Below are 16109 nucleotides of genomic sequence, written 5' to 3' on the forward strand. Positions count from 1 at the left end.
AAAAGTTATTTTTCTGATTGTTCACAAACCAGATGTCTAGGAATTTTTAATGAAGCATCATCAAGGTCATTGGTTGTCTTTTCAGGTATCTAGCCATTATTACTAAATGTTAAGAACTATATTTTGCCTGCCTCAAAGCCTTTAGTGTATCTTACTTTCTAAAATCCTTTAAAGAATATTCTTATGATCATTTTGCAAAGTATTTTAATATCTAGGGATATGCATGCACTCCACTTTGAAGTTGGAAATTTAACCAAGGCTCTGTTTCTTTCACCTGTTTTGTGGATCACTGCTTTATGGGTCTTTTTTTTTTTTTTTTTTTTTGAGAGAGAGAGAGAGAGAGAAATTGAGAGAAATTGAGAGAACAGGAGAGAGGGGCTGAAGTGAGAGAGAAAATCTTAACCAGGCTCCATGCTCAGTGCAGAGCCTGACTCGGGTCTTGATACCATGACCCTGGGATCATGACCTGAGCTGAAATCGAGTCAGACACCCAACCAACTGAACAACCCAGGTGCTCTGTTTTACATTTTATTCCAGTTTAGAAGAATAACTGCCATGTGAGAAAAAAATGGAAACAAAATCAAAACAGAGGCCTGCTTTCTACTTGTTATATTTTAGCTTCACAATGAGAGTTGATTTTGTCCTTGAAACAACAAAAAGATTCTTTTGTTACATTTTCAAAAGCTTCAGTTCATTCTATTTTTGCTCGCCCACTTTACTTTGTTCATTATAAACCAAATTCTGATGTTTATGTCCTATAGGTCTCAATATTTGAAAACCTATGCAAAAAAACTAGTAATCCATGATTCTAATGTTTTAGGACTGTAGCTTATGCTAATTGCAAACATAATACTTACTATCTTTCCTTGAAACAAAATCACATTACACTAATAACTCAGTTCAATTTAATCCCCAAAGGAACCTTCAATTCTGTTTTATCTATTTTTATGCTTTGATACTGACATTTCATACAAAGGCAGAACTATTTGAGTTCCCTACCTTTTAGTATCCTTTTATCATTTTTCTATTCATTTTTCTAAACCATCTTCATTAACATAACAGAAAAAATAATTTTATGTTATTATGGTTTTTTTCAACTGCCTATATCTTCTTTTTGCTTTTAGTTTTCTGATATTTGTAGCCAGTTGATGATGGTATTTCTTAATTTTATTGAATAAAAGTAATGTCCAACTTTGAAGTCCTTCTATTTGCCTTCCAGACCCATATAGAGTTCTAAATTTAACACAACTTTTTCTGCCCACTCCTGTTACAATCCGACTCCTAAGAACAGAAAACTGAAACAAAAAATAGTATCTTTTCAAAAATAAACAGCTGGCTTTTCTTTTTAGCCCTCATCTCCTTAAGACCATAGCAGTCTGAATTTGAGAATGGAAAATGATGTCTAAGTTGCAAAAGATACCTGAGAATAGCTGTACAATGAGTAGTTGTTCAGTATACCCTAAATTAGTTAACATATTTTTTTAATTCATTTTTTTTTTTACTTTGAAATTTCTCTCCTCTTGAAAATATGTAAGCATATACCTTAACTCCTAATTTGAGGTCCTGATGTAGGAAGTTAAGGCTATAGTTTTTCACAAGACAGAAATCCCCACATTATCAAAACTTTAAATGAGATAATTACACATATTCTCCACGTTGGGTGATATTTCATCTGCACCATTAACAAGAACTAGGTGGAATTAAGATTCAAAACTTTCCTGTGGCAAAATACCAGTATGAAACAGATTTCTAAAAACTAAAAAGTAGGTATGACAAACATCATTTTCTGTGACTGAAAATATAATGTAAGAAATGAAAATATTACCTATTTCTAAAAAAACTGTGTAGACAGAAAAAGACGTTAGAATGAAGAGTCTCTAGACCACAATAAGACCCTTAAGTATTACAGAATATAAAAATGATTAAGAATTCAATTAAAGTAGAAAACAAAATTACTTAAAACAGGGGCACAGAAGTTGTGCTTAAAAAAAAAAATTTAAAGGGAAGGGGATGAGAAAGGTGAGAAAAGTGAGAAAAAGCACTACCAGACTCCTTACCCATTGTTGTTGGTGCTGGAGCTTCCTGATGGTATTTTCAGCTTGCTCCAGTTTAGCACTGGCCTCATCACTCTGCTGTTTGATGGTGGCCAACTCCCGTTTTATGAGGTAGTTTTCCTCAGCCTCCTGGGCTCTTGTCACTTGTCCCTTAGGACATAATTTGTGTGTGTGTAAAGCAATTTAGGACAGATTCAAGAAAGACTGCCTTTGTGAGGTTTAGTTATTTACTGTGACATGTTAAAAAAAAAAAAAATCACCTCAAACAACCTAAGTAGAACAGCCTAAGTAATTATTAACCAGCAGCTCATTATCGCTCCAGCAAATTTTGGGAAACTAAATAAGAAAATTCATCTGATAATCTTAAGAATAATTCTTTCAGTCAATAAAAATTCAATTCATGCAATATTACTGAGTTGCACATGCAGAACTAAAACTTTCAATGAATAGTAGTTAATTTCACAGAATCCACTGATTGCCATTTTGGAATAAATACTTTAAAATAAGGTTAGCTTTAAAACGTGCAAAAGGTATCTAATAAACCAAGATAACGCACCGTTATCAAAAATTAAGTTTATGCACATAATATACTGCCCCAAAAAATTATTGCTAGGAAAAATGCATGTAAAATTGCATGCATTAAAATGTGATTTTCTAGGTTTAGGGCTTCCCTTAGAAGTAAAGTTAGAGAAAATGCTAAACGAAAAAAACTATACCTGTATCAATCTATCTGCCAAGGAAGCACTTTCCTACAAAAGGAAAAATTCAGATAGAAATTTAAGAGAAAGAAATAAAATAAAGGTGCATAAAATTAGGAATAAGAAGAAACAAAGCATACCCAAATTCCATCTACTTTTCATTGTAGTTAAAATGAACATATAGATTTGGCATTAAAGCTATTTTTTACTGTGTGTGGTGTCATCCTTAATTCTTAAGAAAAATATATCAAAATGAGGACAGACCACAGAAAACCATATGCTTCTAGAAGACCAACACAAATACCAAGAAGTTTTTCATCATTTGAGACAAGCAAATGGCTTCTTTTAAAGCATACTTTTAAGTTCTATGTTTGGAATCAGCCATATTGTCAAACCACTTAGAAGAAAGGGAGAAGGAATTTGAGTACACAATTCCACTTATAAAGTGTGACAGCAATTTGTACAACAGCAACTTCCAAAGAAGCAAAGCAAGGAAAATATGACAAATGAAATTAATGAGCTCAACTTAATAAATTCTAGCAAAAACTGAGAAAGTAAACATTTAGGTTATAGAATTTAACTGAAACCTAAGTATTTCTAGAATTCCAAGTGCTAAAGGACACACCTAGGCCATGTAAGCCGGTAGAAAGGTACTTAATTTTCTAAAGTAAAATCCAAACTTAATACTTTCCTATAGCACCTTTATCTTTCTGAAGGTACAATGAAATAAAAATACTTTCTCTGTGAAAATATCTCACTCCAAAATAAAATACCACCTAGGAAAACATATTTTAGTATAAACTGAGTATTTAATGAAAAACATAGTATACAATTAAAATGGCTTAAAAACTAAATTAAGCTCAACCTTTCTGCAGAGTCACCAAAAAAATAGAATTATCCTCAAAACAACTCTAATAAGATGAAGGAATACAGGAAAACTATTTTTGACTTAATATAATGTACTTGAAATTATTATACAACAAAAAGACACGTAATAAACATCCTATCCTTGTGTGTGGTGTTATTTAGTAAACCACCAGTGCCTTCCAACAAAAGACATATATCCAAACTATCCACATCTTCATGTTTTCTTTCTTGAATATCAATCTGTAGATTTTCAGAGAAGATTTTAAGATTCTGCAATATCATCTATAAATCTACTTACTCTCATCTTCCATTTAAAAAAAAAAAAGCCCCGCCAAACACCAAAAGACTTAGTGAATTCAGCCTTTTCTTTTGACAAACCAAACCTCTTAGACTGTACCTTTATTACTTAATACTTAAAATAATACAACAGACATTACATTAAAAGTACATTAAAAATAATGCAAAACTTTCCACATTTGCCTAGTTATTTTATATGAAACAGAGAGGAAGAAAGAGGTAAAAAGTAGTATCAAAATAAGTCTAAGAACCAAAAGTTTAAGCACAATTCCCCTGTGTTGAAAATCAACACCATGGTGAATTTTTATATGAGCAATCAGTCATTTTGGATAAACTTCAAGTCATCCTAGGCATTAAAGGAATCATTGACACATTTAATATATGGCTAGAGTCAGGCAACATTTGAAAGCCATTTTTAAAATGCTATTCAGAATGGATTCTCAATTAGGCTACTTCTAAAGAACATACTTTTTTAGAGACTATATGTAAAGAAAATAAATGGTACCAATGTTACTCTAATAATAACCTCAGTTAAAACTTTAACCTTAAATCTCAAGGACTTGTAGTGATCAATTGTTATGAATAACAAGTTACTTAGTAAAGTAGTAAGGTAGGCAAGCTAAACAGCCAATATCACAACTTTGGAGACATGTGATAGATTTCTTGAGCCATTATTTAAAATAAAAAATAATACTGTGCATACAACAGAAGCTTGCATACAAAAGTAGTTATTTACTTACTTTTTCTAATGTTTCAATGCGCTGTTTTAAAAGTCTATTTTCTGTGCGTAATCTCTGCAAAAAACAAAAGAAAAAAGAAAAAAGAAAGAGACAAACAAACAACAAAAGGTTTGCTTGCAAGCATTCCTGAGATTAAAAGATACCTAAATCATGTCCTTAAAACGTACCACCTTTTATAAATAGGAGAAGTCTAAGAAATGGTTACATTATCTGTCAAATTCTTACAAGTTCAGGGTAGGAAATACATGGCAAAGGAAATGACCACATTTATCACTCCAGCTGTCAATGAATTTTAAATACAAGCTACAATACATAACCCCTTTCTTAAAATACCTATTATGACTCATAGTCAACATTTTCTTATCTGTCTTAACATTCCCATTAGACAGAAAAGATTCCAACTCATTTAGCTCCTACAAAGACTATCTACACAAATAGTATTCAAATGTTTGGGAAATAACTAAGAAATCTGAAAAAGGCAGCTCACAGGATAAATACCAAATTATCAGTTTAGGACTAGACCAGCCTTCATTTATTCCTTGTATATGCCAAGTTGCAATATTTCTTACATTGTGAAAATATAAAGATTGAGTTGTTTTCCTCAAATTAATTACTTATGAGTTGTTTTGAATTTTAAAAACATGGGGGCACCTAGCTGGCTCAGTCAGTACAGCATGCAACTATGGATCTCAGGGTAGTGAGTTCAAGCTCCACATTGGGCATGGAGCCTACTTAAGAATAAAAATTTGAAAAAAAAAAAAAAAACAGCTTAAAAAATGAAAAGCTCTAATTACTGGCATTTTGTCACAGTTCAAACAGTAAAACCAAATTAAAAAAAACAAAAAAAACAAAAAAAAACTTCACCTAACCACTGACTCCCAAAACCCTATCAAATTACTGCTATTAAGAGTTAAAACTAAAAAACTCTACATTAAAAAAATTGTCTCCTTTTTACATATTCCACCAACATAATTTCATATGAATCCTGATATGTTATCCCTTCATTTTAGAATCCTTTATCTCTTTATTGTGCCATCATTATTTCACATTCCCCTTACCTTTTGTACAAATTTACTCCAGAACTCAATCCGGCCTTCTTCCAATCCTACCATCCTCTAAATTCCTGCTTTTAAAAAAAGGCTCTTCTATTAACTCAAACTATTATTTTTCCAGTAAAGACTAAAATATAGTTTATATATAACCTATAAAGTCTCATACCAAGGAAATAAAGATTCTATAAATTATTGTATCTTACTAAGTGGACCACAAACTGGAACATATAAATCTTAGAATTATTACAAACATTTGCAAATTAGGGGGGCCTGGGTGGCTCAGTCGGTTAAGCATCCGACTTCGGCTCAGGTCATGATCTCACAGTTCGTGAGTTGGAGCCCTGCATCAGGCTCTGTGCTGACAGGTGACAGCCTGGAGCCTGCTTGGGATTCTGTGTCTCTGTCTCTCTCTGCCCCTCCCATGCTCGTGCTCTCTCTCTCAAGAATAAACATTATACATTAAAAAATAATAATAATAAATTTTGCAAATTAGATTTTCTTGTTCTATCCACTAGAACACATTCAGATGATTTGAAATCATTGTTATTTTATGTGTGACTTCAGACTACAAAATAGCTTGAGGAGAAGGAAGTGTTTTTCATTTCTTGGCTATTCATATTATATTCAGCACAGTGGTTTAGACAAATAAGCAATTAATAGATGTTTTTAAAGTCTGAAAATCCAAAGAAATAAATGGCATTCTCAAAATGGTCTCAACATACTTCATCAAAAAAGTAAAATATTGGGGCGCCTGGGTGGCTCAGTCGGTTAAGCATCCGACTTCAGCTCAGGTCACGATCTCACGGTCCGTGAGTTCGAGCCCCGCGTCGGGCTCTGGGCTGATGATGGCTCAGAGCCCGGAGCCTGCTTCTGATTCTGTGTCTCCCTCTCTCTCTGATCCTCCCCCGTTCATACTCTGTCTCTCTCTGTTTCAAAAATAAATAAACGTTAAAAATTAAAAAAAAAAAAAAAAGTAAAATATTGTTTATCCTAGGACTTAGAAAATTAAGTTCAACCAGAAAATTGATTGAATAAAGTTAATGTTACAATAGAAATAATGCTAAAGTATCACAAAATTTAGAACTAAAAACATTCACCTGGGTTCCCCCCGTCCCCTTTAAATCTTCTGAAATTTTGCTATAAATAATAAGCTAAATTTAATTTTCTCCTAACATCTACCCAAATCATACCCAAATATCTGAAAATGACTTTTTAAATAAACCAATTCCTCATGTATGTGGCATTTATTTCATCGTATATTGATAAATATAATAGGCTTTATCAGTATTAAAGACTATTTCAGGATTACCTATTAAGTTTTGAGTGTTTCTTTTTTGAACCAGTACCACAGTATTTTGGTAATTGTACCTTTGTAATCCCCGTTAACATCTGGTGGAGCTAATTTCTTCCATTCTTATATTTTATTTATCCTCCAAAAACCTTAACTACTAGTTTACTATGTTAGTTAAGATAGTGTGTTTTGAAGTTAGGTAGGTTTAGGTTCAAATAGTCCCTCTACCATTAACATTCAGCATCTTAGACTCACCCTTTACTCATCTAGAAACTTAGAGTAGGGGTGCCTGGATGGCTTAGTAGGTTAAAGGCCTGACTTCAGCTCAGGTCATGATCTCACAGTTCATGAGTTGGAGCCCCACATCAGGCTCTGTGCTGACAGCTGAGAGCCTGGAGCCTGCTTTGCATTCAGTGTCTCCCCCCCCCCCCCCACCCCTCCCCAGCTTGCACTCTGTCTCTCTCTCAAATATAAACATTAAAAAAAACATTCAGAAACTTAGAGTAATAAAACATACAGTGATATGGGATGAATAAATTTTTCCCATAAATGAGACAGCATAACACCAAAAACTTGATTAATGATAAGCATTGCTCATAATATTGTTGAAGTCAGGCACAAATACTATTTTTTAACTTTTATCTATTGTTTAAAGTATTCTTTAGATTTTTTTAATGACTGGATTTGCTAATGAATATTTGATGGGGGAAATCATAACTTTATATAACATGGAGTTCTTTGTGTCTCTCCCCTGTACACAGCTTTTTTAAATGCCTTAATGCAAAGTTTTTCAGTGATGACGTATTTTTCATTTAGGTGGTTCTTACATATGCTTTTATTCTTATTTTAAGTGGAATTTCTTTTTCTCAGATATTTTTGAAATGTTTATTGCTGATATATAGGAAAGTAGACTAAAATCTATCACTTGACTGATTTCTAATTTTTGAGTATCTTTTTAATCATATTTCCCAGAGTGAATTAAGAATGTTTTCTAAACTTTAAAGTAAAAATCATAAAGAACAAGACTAATAGATGCATACACTTAAGAAAAAAGAGAGGGAGAGACATTTTTGCCCTACTAAGTTAGAAAAGAGAAAAAGAGATGAAGATGGAGAGCCAGAATGAAACACCTAATGTAGCCACCAAGGTGTTAGTGGAATAGAAATTCGCTGCCAAAAAGAAGATACCCCGGAAAAACTCTTTAAGAGATTTACTGAATGCATATCAAAAGTCTTAAAAATACTAATATCCTATAATTCAATAATTCTACTTTTTACAACTGGCTAAGAAAACATAAGGTGCCAGAAATCTTTATATGCAAACATTCAAACTATATGCACGCTTTTTAATACCGAAAATGAAAAAAAAAAAAAAAAAAAAACAAAATATACCAAAATGGGAGAATTTTACTTTGTAACAACTCTATTTTTGCCAGCTTACTCATTTTATGAAATAACCTAAACTTAATAATCCTCCCCTTGGACAATTCACTGATCCTATCAACTTTTCACTGTCCCCCACTCTGATGTGCTCTCTTCCCTCTTTACAAAGTTTAATTTCCAATCATCATAGATGATCCCTTGTCTTTATCCTCCCCTTTGCCCACTCTCCCTTAGGAGTTAGCACATTTGCCTGGCAAAACAACTACTGAGTCAACATACTGACAACTCTGTGTCTGCACCTATGCTGGTAAATATGACTGAAGAAAAATAAAAACCATGACGTTTATTTAAATTAACCATCACTAAATTCAGTTGAACTCTTATTTATTTCCTTAGTCTGTTCCTTCTCGCACTCTCTCAGATCACTGTTTCCTACTTGGCACCTCTTTCTTCAAACCAGCAACCCTCCACCCCACTGTCACTCTCAGTTGATAATCTTATTTCTAATTTCACTAAAATAATTGAGCAATAACAGAACTTTGCAAACTCCCACAACCACATCCTACATCTTACCTACATTTTTCCCATATATTTTAGATTCTCTCATTATTGTGGATTAACTATCCATGTTAGTAGACCAAATCTCCTACCTATGAGCTAAATCCTAAACCCTGATGACTCCAGCAAGTACCCCTGAATTCGCCCGTCATGAATTTTTCCTACTCGGTTATCACCATAAAAATGTGGTTATTTCTCCCATCTTAACAAAAAGTAAAGAAAAACCAAAATTTCCTCAATGTCGTGACCCTCTCTCTAAGCTCCTGTCCCATTTCTCTCTTCTTTATAGCAAATCCCTGAAAGGTATCGATACTCCCTATATCCAATTTTTTCTTGTTTCATTCAAATTTTAGTTCTCACCACTTCTCTGCTCTTTTCCAGTTTATCTCCATGTTGATAAACTCATTTGTTTCTCCATTTTCAGCTCACAAGAATACTCCTTAGCATTGACACAGTAAAATCATTCTTTTTGAAACACTCTTTTCTCTTGGCTTTTAGGATACTATACCTCCCTAGTTTTCTCCAGCTTTGCTCTTATCTTTCCAATTTAAATGTTGGCTTACTCTCAGGCTCAGCACTTGAACTCTCTTCTCTATTTCATTTACACTCATCCCCCAGGTAATCTCATCCACTCTCATGGCTTTTACTGTCATCATTCTGTCAATAACTGCAAAATTCATATTTTAAGTCTGTCCTCTCTTAAATTCAACTCTGAATATTCAAGGCTCTACTTGAATATCTCCTAGGCTTCTGATACTTAAAATATCTCAAATTGGGCTCCTGATATTCGTCCCCAAACCAGATCCTCCTGTAGATTTCTCCATCTCAAGTAGTGGAAACTCCATTTTTCTACACACTAAAGCCAAAATGCTCACTTCCTAACCCTCTCACACCTCCACAATCAACTTGTCAGCTTTATCTTTAAAATCTATTCAGAAAACAATCACTTCTTACCAAGTCAGTACAAGCCACCATCATCTCTTCCCTGCAGTACTTCATCAGCCTCTACTTAGTTTTCCTGTCCCCTGCAATCTACTCCCAACATAGCAGCCAGAGGGATCCAATGAAAACTTCAGTCAGATCTTCTCTTCCTCCACTAATACCCCAAATGGTTCTCCAAATTAAAAGCCAAAGTCTTCACATGTTCAACAACCTACACTATCTGCATTGCACAACATCTTACCTCCTGTCACTTTCCTCATCATGCATATTGTCCCATCCACCATGGTCTCCTTATTATTCCTCATGAGGTACAGTCCTGACCAGATTCTGCTCTCCTTCAAGATATCTATATATCTAGCTCTCTCACTTCCTTCAGATCTTTATTCAAAAATAATCTGGTCAACTTCTCTAAATTTTTAATCCAAAAACTACCATTTTATTCTCCCTTACCTGAGGGTTTTTTTTTTCCTCCATTTAACACTTATCATCATCCAAAATATTACATATTTTACTTTTTTGTTTATTGTCTGACTTCCATACTAGAATGCAAGCTCCATGAGCACATAAATTGGTATATATCAGAAACACATATCTAGTGCCTGGAACACTGCTTGGACATGTAGTAGGCCCTGCAAGTATCTTTTAAATGGATGACTTCTTGAATAAATTCCTTTGGATATTATTACATAGCCATTAGTTTTTTAATGAAAAGTTTGTGATGCTACAGAAAACTGGGCATTCAAATCCTTCTTATATCACAATGCATTAAGTCTCTTTTGGAAAGCAGCACAGTGCATACACTGAGGAATATATATGGGTCTTAGTAAAACATAAATCAGAATTCAAATCCTTGACTTTCACCATTTCCTAGCAATGTGACCACTAGCGTATTTTTGAACTTACTGAAGCTCAAAAAGATGAGTTAAGAACCCTCTCATGAGGTTATCAGAAGAGTAAAAGTGGATGATGCCTGTAAAGGACCCTTTACATACTAAGTGTTAAATAAATGTGTCATTACTAACACTTCACACTGACTGTTAAATATAATTCCTGGGTAATTCAGGTAACATTTATTTTTTTATGCCAAGCAGTGAATACACAGTGTTTTTATATTATTCTCTGTTTTCCAGCATATCTAGAATACTTCATAATTTAACTTCTGGCTAAAAACCAGTCAGAATCTCTAACTCCTCCTATTTGTAGGGCTTAAAACTCTATGTTCCTAAAGCACAAAATTTAAATATGAATATTAGATTATTAGTTCGTATGTCAGTCTTAAATAGAGTGGGGGAATAAAGGTTTTTCTTTTTTAAAGATTTGTGAGGTACCCTAATATAAGCTAGAATTTTAATATTTCTTACCTCCTCCCCCTCAGGTGGAACATCAATAGATTGGAAGAAGATACTGATAAAGCTGTTTCTATTAACAAAAAATTTCACACAATAAAATGTAAGATTCTCCAGATGAAACCATTATGAACAAAATCTTTCTATAATACTTCGAGAGGGGGTAGAAAATACTTAAAAGTTACATTTTCATCAGAGAGCTTCCAGATACAACTCTAATAATAAAAAGTTAACAACCCCAAGGTCTTAGAATTAAAAAAAAAAAAAAAAAGGAAACCTTGACACATCAATGGCTGATTTTTTACTTCCGTATCAAAACATCAAATAATTTGATGATCATATACTATTTAATTGTGTAAAAAACAGTGTAAGATTCTCTCCGAAGGCTTTTGAGGAGGACCAAGGCAAGAAAGCACTAGTTTAAGAGAACTCATTTATTTGTACAAGGGACCTTGGGGGGAAGGGAAAAGGGAATGATTAAGTAAGTGGCACATCCCTTTGGAGAGAAAGGCTCAAATAATACATGGATAACTAACTGTAAATGAGGTGGTCATCTGATTATGACTGAGATGAGTTGCCAGGTTCAAGTAAAACATCAGAGAGACTCAAGCTTATATAAAGTAAAACAAAAAGTAGAGTACAAAAATTATTGTGGCTTTGTCCTTTGGGGGGCAGGAGTGAAGAAAGAGATGAAAATGGTACAAGAGTAAGAAAAAAACAACATGGAAACAAAATTTATAAAAGAACAAACTACCTGACATCAGCAGACTTTATTTATCCAATGTGTTGACTAACTTTTTGAACTTTCATTGTCCCCCACCGAGATTCTTCTCTATAAATACTTATGCCATCTGTTTTTCCCTGAGACACATGGAGCTGGCATTCAAAAGTATTCTGTGAGGTATATGAACTATAAAACTTCCCTGAAAACTCAAGTTTGAAAAAAAATTCAAATACAAGATAAACTGTGCTAAAGATCTTTCTGAAAAGGCCTCTTGGTATTACTACTATTCATGCCATTTAACTTTAGAAGAAATTTCTTTAAGAGCAAAGATGGTTCAGGGGCGCCTGGGTGGCTCAGTCGGTTGAGCGTCCGACTTCAGCTCAGGTCACGATCTCATGGTTCGTGAGTTCGAGCCCCGTGTCAGGCTCTGGGGCTGATGGCTCAGAGCCTGGAGCCTGCTTTCGATTCTGTGTCTCCCTCTCTCTCTGCCCCTCCCCCATTCATGCTCTGTCTCTCTCTGTCTCAAAAATAAACATTAAGAAAAAAATTATAAAAAAAAAACAGCAAAGATGGTTCATAGATCTGTGATTTTTTTTTTTTTTTTTTTTTTTTTTTTTGCAATCACATAGCATGGTGAAATGAACAGGATGGCTTCCCATCCTCAGATTCTTGATTTGCAGTTCCGAATATTCGTGGTGTGCGATAACCCATACTCTCTCCCCACTCATCAGGATGACGTACTTTTCCACTTTCAGTAGGTTGAAGTGGAGGGTATGATTTAATATTACTCTTACTCATGGTACCTAAAAGAAAAGCAAATGGTAGAGCAGCAGTTGGGTGACAGAATTTTTTAAAAGGAGGGAAAAACATCCACACAGGTCTTTTCCTTCTCTCTCTCAAAAATGTAGAAGTATCTATTTCCAATTGACAGGGAATACTGATGGAAATGAAAATAAAACACCTAGAAAAGGGAGACAGATGAGAAAGAAGTCACAAAGAAAAATAGGAGCGGTTGTCTCCAAAGAGGCTTTTGAGGAGGACCATGGCCAAGAAAGAATGCCAATTTAATAGAACTCATTCCCTTAATTGTAAAAAGGGCCTGTGGAATGTGAGTAATGAAGTGGTATTTTATAGCAAAGGTGGATTAAGACATGGCTAATTAAGTATAAGTAAGGTGATTAATCATCTAATGCCTTGCCAGGTCTAAATCAAAACTCAGACACATTAAAAGAGTTAAAAAAAAAAAAAAAAAAGGTGGGGACACTCACAAAACTTATTTTATTTGCATGTGCATGTGTGTGTTAAGGGGGAGAATATAGACAGATAAGAAATTGGATCAGTGAGTCACTGAGTTCCTTCATTAACTCATGCTTCTTACTCATTATCCCCATCCTAAAATATCAGCATAAAGCCAATGCAACTGTCCTTAACTCCCAGCTCAAACAACACCAAAGATCCTCAGCTTAAGAATTTCTAGCCTAAAGGGGGGACAAATAAGAATTTTAAGGTATATATAGGATTATATATCCCTTAAGTTGGCAATCTACCTATTTCTGTGGAGAGTTCAAAAGTATAACCTTGGCTTACAGATGAGAAAATTCAATTAGCCCAAGTTTCCCGCAGCTCTAAGGCAGCCATAATTAGTTCTGGTGCAACGAGTTTGATCTACCTTAGACTACACTACTGTTAATCTATGCATGTTATGGAATAACTTCTCTGCAATTTTTTAAAATATGCTTAAATGGAGTGATAATTATCTTCCCCACAGAAGTATTTTCTCCTGGTGGCCCATCAACAAATCTGGAAATAAAGCTGCTCTCACACTAGAATGAAAACCCCTTGTTACATTATTCTGGTTTTTGAAAGGTTCATCTTTAACTATAATCTAGTGGGATGGTAAATCAATTTACCAGTAAGTCAATATAAACATTATTGCTAAATTTGCTACAGAAAATAAATATATCAAATATATCAACATAACCAATATATATATATAGATAGATAGATAGATAGATAGATAGATAAAAAACACTGACTTCAATAAATTTATGTTTCGTACTTTTAAAAGTCCTGAGATGCTTACTTTAATTTCAACTTGCTCTTCCATTTCTTTAGTTTTTATTGTAGTATATTCCTTTTCAAGCCTATGAAGGAAAAAAAACAAATAAAGGTATGTTTTCACTCCCATATAGTTACTAAATTAAAAAGTTTTAAACCACATATTAACACAAAATATAATTCACTAGGTTCCCCCAACTTGTAACTTGAGATACTTCATTTTAGAAAAATCATCTGAATAGTTACATGGATTCCTACCAAAAAAGTTACTTTACAAATAACAAAAAATGAGACCCACACAAAAATGAACTTTAGAAAGTGATATATACAATGCACCAAAGAAGTGAGTTTACAGATTATATTCTAAACTGAACAGTCCTAAACTTATTAAAAGAACTGTCAGTCTTCCTCAAATTAAAACATACTGGTAGAGTTCAACTGGAATTTAACCAAAACAAGTACAAAAAGTGACTGTAAAAACTTATAATGAGGAAAACGAACAACTCTTCTTAACAAAAGGATTCGTAAACATATAAAGAATGAGGTGAATATAAAAGTCAACACTAGAATTTCACAGCAACCCTCACAGGCAAGAAAAATCAATGGACACTAAAATTAGTGGGTAAAAGTTTAAGCATAGACTCAAAGTATCTCTCTCAGAATATTTAGAAATGACAAGGGGAAAAACAGTAAATTTGTAGTATAGTATCCTAGTAGACAGCACCTAAACCAACTGATTAAGGTTAACACCACCAATGATACATACTGACATCTTGCACCCCGTTAAGATGTATCAAGGACAGTACCTCACCTCTATGATATCCTTCCAAAGAATGCATATCCTCAATCTAATCAAGAGAAATCATCAAACAAACCAAAACCAACAAACCACTGAACACCTCACTTCAGAAGTATCAAGGTCATGAGGGGCACCTGGGTGGATCAGCCAGTTAAGTGTCCAAAATAAGCTCAGGTCATGATCTCACAGTTCGTGAGTTCAAGCCCCATGCCAGACTCTGTGCTGATAGCTCAGAGCCTGGAACTTGCTTCGGATTCTGTGTCCCTCTCTCTCTGCCCCTCCCCTGCTTGTGCTGTTTTTCTCTCAAAAACAAAACATTAAGGGGCACCTAGGTGGCTGGGTTGGTTAAGTATCCAACTTTGGCTCAGGTCATGATCTCACGGTCCATGAGGTCGACCCCACAATGGGCTCTGTGCTAACACCTCAGAGCTTGGAGCTTGCTTCAGATTCTGTATCTCCCTCTCTGTCTGCCCCTCTCCCATGTGCACTCTCTCTCTCTCAAAAATAAACATTAAAAAAAAAATTTTTTTTAAGTATCAAAGTCACAAAAGATAAAGACTGAAGAAGTATCACTAATTGTAGGAGAGTAAGAAAAAACAAACACTAGAACAAACAATCCTAAAATTTTTATAGAACCACAAAAGACCCCGAATAGCCAACACAATCAGAAAAAAGAAAACCAAAGCTGGAGGCATCCCAATCCCAGACTTCAAGCTGTAGCAAAGCTGTAATCATCAAGACAGTATGGTACTGGCACAAGAACAGACACTCAGATCAATGGAACAGAACAGAGAACCCAGAAATGGACCCACAAACATATGGCCAACTGATCTTTCACAAAGCAGGAAAGAATATTCAATGGAATAAAGACAGTCTCTTCATCAAGTGGTGATGGGAAAACTGGACAGTGACATGTAGAAGTTTGAAACTGGACCACTTTCTTACACCATACACAAAAATCTCAAAATAGATGAAAGACCTAATAATGTAAGACAGGAAGCCATCAAAATCCTTGAGGAGAAAGCAGGCAAAAACCTCTTTGACCACAGCAACAGCAACTTCTTACTCAACACGTCTCCGGAGGCAAGGGAAACAAAAGCAAAAATTAACTACTTGGACCTCATCAAAATAAAAAGCTTCTGCACAGCGAAGGAAACTATCAGCAGAACTAAAAGGCAACTGACAGAATGGGAGAAGACATCTGCAAACGACATATCAGATAAAGGATTAGTATCCAAAAACTATAAATAACTTATTAAACTCAACACCAAAAAAACAAAGAGTCCAGTGAAATGGGAAGA

At 34.4% G+C, this 16109-nt stretch overlaps 1 protein-coding gene across 16 annotated transcripts in view; it reads right to left on the reverse strand.

Moving 5' to 3' along the window:
• Positions 1 to 16109, reverse strand: part of EVI5 (ecotropic viral integration site 5) — a 244123-nt gene that overhangs the window by 115806 nt on the left and 112208 nt on the right. For 12 of the 16 annotated variants that reach the window (XM_045478295.1, XM_045478288.1, XM_045478304.1 and 9 more), the window contains 4 exons: positions 14011 to 14095; positions 4657 to 4710; positions 2771 to 2803; positions 2058 to 2204 (listed from right to left, as the gene is read on the reverse strand). In XM_045478295.1, coding sequence (XP_045334251.1) covers positions 2058 to 2204; positions 2771 to 2803; positions 4657 to 4710; positions 14011 to 14095 — 319 coding nt within the window. The remainder of the gene's footprint in view (positions 1 to 2057; positions 2205 to 2770; positions 2804 to 4656; positions 4711 to 14010; positions 14096 to 16109) is intronic. The other 4 variants (XM_045478293.1, XM_045478294.1, XM_045478298.1 and 1 more) reach the window with 3 other exon arrangements.

Source organism: Leopardus geoffroyi, chromosome C1 (genome assembly GCF_018350155.1).
Source record: "Leopardus geoffroyi isolate Oge1 chromosome C1, O.geoffroyi_Oge1_pat1.0, whole genome shotgun sequence".
Taxonomy (NCBI): domain Eukaryota; kingdom Metazoa; phylum Chordata; class Mammalia; order Carnivora; family Felidae; genus Leopardus; species Leopardus geoffroyi.